The sequence below is a fragment of the Plectropomus leopardus genome, unplaced genomic scaffold, assembly GCF_008729295.1.
Source record: "Plectropomus leopardus isolate mb unplaced genomic scaffold, YSFRI_Pleo_2.0 unplaced_scaffold11664, whole genome shotgun sequence".
Taxonomy (NCBI): Eukaryota; Metazoa; Chordata; class Actinopteri; order Perciformes; family Serranidae; genus Plectropomus; species Plectropomus leopardus.
Genome location: NW_024612355.1, coordinates 1,271 through 4,992, shown reverse-complemented (window position 1 = coordinate 4,992; position 3,722 = coordinate 1,271). Strand labels below are relative to the sequence as shown.

At 41.3% G+C, this 3,722-nt stretch overlaps 1 protein-coding gene across 1 annotated transcript; it reads right to left on the bottom strand.

Moving 5' to 3' along the window:
• Positions 1-5: 5 nt before the first annotated feature.
• On the bottom strand, positions 6-2,929 carry LOC121963546 (very-long-chain enoyl-CoA reductase-like; the record flags this gene model as incomplete). Its single annotated transcript, XM_042513831.1, has 5 exons — positions 6-78; positions 2,065-2,180; positions 2,495-2,598; positions 2,711-2,755; positions 2,878-2,929. Coding segments are annotated over 5 exons (390 nt in total), but the record flags the coding sequence as incomplete, so codon positions are not given.
• Between the last annotated feature and the right edge of the window lie 793 nt (positions 2,930-3,722).

Below are 3,722 nucleotides of genomic sequence, written 5' to 3'. Positions count from 1 at the left end.
CCATGAGAGAAGCGATGGACAAACAGCGTCTCCAGCAGTCTCTTCACAAAGTGGAAGGAGTGACACATACAGGCGAGACTGGAAAAAGCAAAGACACTGGCGTAAGCTCTACTATAGTTATTAAAAAGAGGATACAGGTATATGGCATCTAATCCTAGTGACAACAAAGCACTGGCAGTTTTCCACTAGGATTCTTGGGGTCATTTCCACATCGATGTGAGAGGAGCATGGCTTAAAGGAATAGTTTGGGTTGGGGAAAAATGCTTATTTGCTTTGTTGCTGAGAGTTAGATAAGTTGACTGCTGCCACTCTGTAGAAAAAATGTCCAGAAATGTCTGGCTCTGTGTTTTTCTCCTTTATACTTCTACTACATAAAATCTATATAAAAATGGACAACATGACAGTTTCCTCGATAGTGTCACTTTTCAACCTGGATCGCCCCCTGGTGTCTGGCTGCAGTATAGGTCATAAAGTCCGGCCCTCCATCTTAGTGAATGTAACACAAGCCAAAGTATAAACTCAAAGTACACCTCAAATATTTTTTTTCCCCAAAATGGTTTTCTCATCACCCTAATGTTTGTTAAAGTGATCGTTTTTATGAATAAGTTCAGTTTTAATGAGTTATTAAGTTATACAAAAACGGATAATTATTACAACACATTTCTCTGGCAGCTATTGTTACTGGCTACTTTACAGATTAAGATCTGAACACACATGATCTATATTCATACACAAAATCTCCTTATCAAGTCATTTTAATCTGTAGTAATTTAAATCTTATTTTTTTAAATAACATTTCAGTTTATTTTCCCATTCAAATCGCTTTATTTCAAGTATTTTCTCCAAACAAAATTTGTTTTTTCTTAATTCTAGTGCAGCACAGTGCGTCATTCTTCCTTGTTTCAGGATGAAGACACCTTTTAGAGCATTTTTTGATCAAATCCTTTCCTACACAGCCTGTGTACGGTGAAACTTAGAGATAATAGACCATTGAAAGTGATGGTGGCCAGAGGTGACATACACAGTGTTCTAACCTATTTATTATACAACTCTGAATCCAAGCTTCTGAGGCTCTGCGAATAGAAATCACACAACTACATCAAACGCTTTTCTTCAGAGTGTAATTTAATATTAGTTGACAGCTGCATTAAGTTAAATTAGTTTGCATGCGTTGTTGATGAATGCCTTCCATTAATAAAACCGGTCTTGTCTGGATGTATTGTAGCTAGAGCCTTGCTAATATAGGGCTGCATCATCATGAAGGTCATCTTTTTTTTGATTGGCGCCAGTTTTATAAATTGGATTGAAAAATGCACTACTTTGGCTCTGACGCAGCCCCTCTCTGTCTACAGTCTGACAGCACGATCTGATTGGTTGGTTACATGTCATGAGTAATAGCCTATCAACACTAAAGTCTGCCGTGCCACACAGATGGCAAAGACTGAGACTGGAGCTGTTCTGGAGAGCGAGTGGACTCTGAACTGTGTGTTGAATGTCAGACATCAGATATTACTGAAGTTGTAATTAACATCACAAAAAGCTTATGCTCAAGTTTCGAAACAGAACAGTATTTCAGCATTGGCCGCAAATCACAATACTGCGGCGATGCTTTCTAACTGTGGTTAGAAAAAATCCATACAGTCAAAGCCCTATGCTAATATTTAATGTCTGTTGATTAGGGACAGGAAATGGTAACTGGATCAACCAGGAGGGTTTCCACTATGTTTTACAAAACGAGTTTGAGGGTGAGAGTGAATGTGGCTTTCATTCTTTAAATCAGCTGTGATATGACTAACCAGAAGTGCTTGAAGAACTCAACAGGAAAGACACCCAGTCCAGGAACTTTGCTGTTTGCTATGTGGCTGGCCAAAGATCCATATTTCACCAACAGATAAGAGAGTTGTATCAATCCTCTGACTAACTCATGGCAGGAAAGCAAATGAGTGACTTTCAAGAAGTGTCAACCTCCAAGTCGAAGACCTATTCAACTCAAAATTGCCCTCTTTGGAACAAGAAGGCTCTACTTAGAAATACAAAGTTTGTGAAGGTGTGTTGGATACTCACTGTACGACCCAGTGTTTACTGGTGGTAAAGTCATATTTGGGTGCATAGATGAAGGGAACTCTGAAATAGAACATCAAATAGATGACCAGAGGACCGGTATACTCAGTCAGAAAGACCTGAAAAAAAAAGAAAGTAGGACTGGATAAGTCAGAGCCGTGGTTAAACTGAAGCTATGGTGTCATACTATAATGTATTGCTTTGTTGATGCATTAGCAGGATAAACATATCTTCTCTCTCCTCTATCTTTCCCTTTCACGGCAGAGCCAATACAAACCCCCAGCCCACCCTTCCCCATACTCATACACACACGCTCTCCCTTTTCACCCAGCGGGAAACCTCAATATAGCTCTGCTTGATCCCACTGGCAGGCTGATGTATGTGGGCTTGACAGGACAGTTGGACCTGTGACAGCACGACGTGTTGTACTCACTGTGACCCAGCTGATCTGGGCTCCCAGGTCTCTGAAGTAGAAGGTGGCCGTGGTTCCCACAGGGAGATGCTGCAGAACATCCTCATCCTTCAGAGACTTTCCCTCTGAGAAACACACACACGTTTACTTAATGAGATGTTTAGTAAACCATGACTTGAGAATGGAGTTCAACTTTGTTCACTTTAATTATAGACAATCACACTTTGGCTGACTTACTGGGGTCGAGGCGAATGGACTGTCTGGCTGGGTACCACTGAGGATCTGAAACAGATGAACAAACGCGTCACAGACATCTTAAGACAGGACAAAGAATGAGCATTTGCATGTGCAGCATGCTTGGTGTTAAATCTGATTTATGGGGCCTGAAGAGAGATGGCACTCACGGCTCTTGTGGAACATCGATTTGATCTCTCCAATGGTGGCATTTGGCTCAACCTACAAATAACAGCACAATAAATAATTGGAGGAGCACACAAAGGAACAGCTAATAACCCCGTTTTCCATCTATGATGGTGTTTAGTGGTAAATTTAGCTCTGGCTGTGCCCACATACCCTGTGGACGTGGTTTATTTAACAGCTGGTATTAGGGTTTCAAAGAGCTCAGGCACACACACACACAGAAGATCACCACAGCCAAAGTACACGGCCTTGTGCCAGGCTGCCAGCAACAGCCCAGCCACCCCAAATATAAACACAATGACCACAAAACAGGAACATGAAGAACACACAGAGGCAAATGTGGACACACAGTTGTTACAGGCGGGATGACAGCAGTGAAACCCCCCGGTCTGAGCTGGAGTCAGGCGACTTAAAGCCATAACCATATTTCCAATATCTGACCAACTGGCTTTATCTGTTTGAGTTAAAGTGGCTTACATACCACACACCTCTGTGCAAACCCTTCTCTCATGGACAAACAAAACCACCCTTTAAAAGCAGAAGGATATCTATGTTCTTAGATTGACATACTGCACTTACAACAGACATTTATGTTGACTGTGACAAGGTTTAGGTCTAACACATTTTGAATATATGTTCTCATAAAATAATCCTACTTATTGAGTCAAAAATGTGTGTTTTCCGAAGGCTGCAATAAATCCGTCTGTGAGATGAAAAGGCTTTTAGTTTAGCTCTTTGAGGATTCGGCTCAGTGACTCATTCAGTGACGATGATAAAGGTCATAGGCTGCATCTACGAGGGTACTGCTCAACTTATTGAGTGCACCATG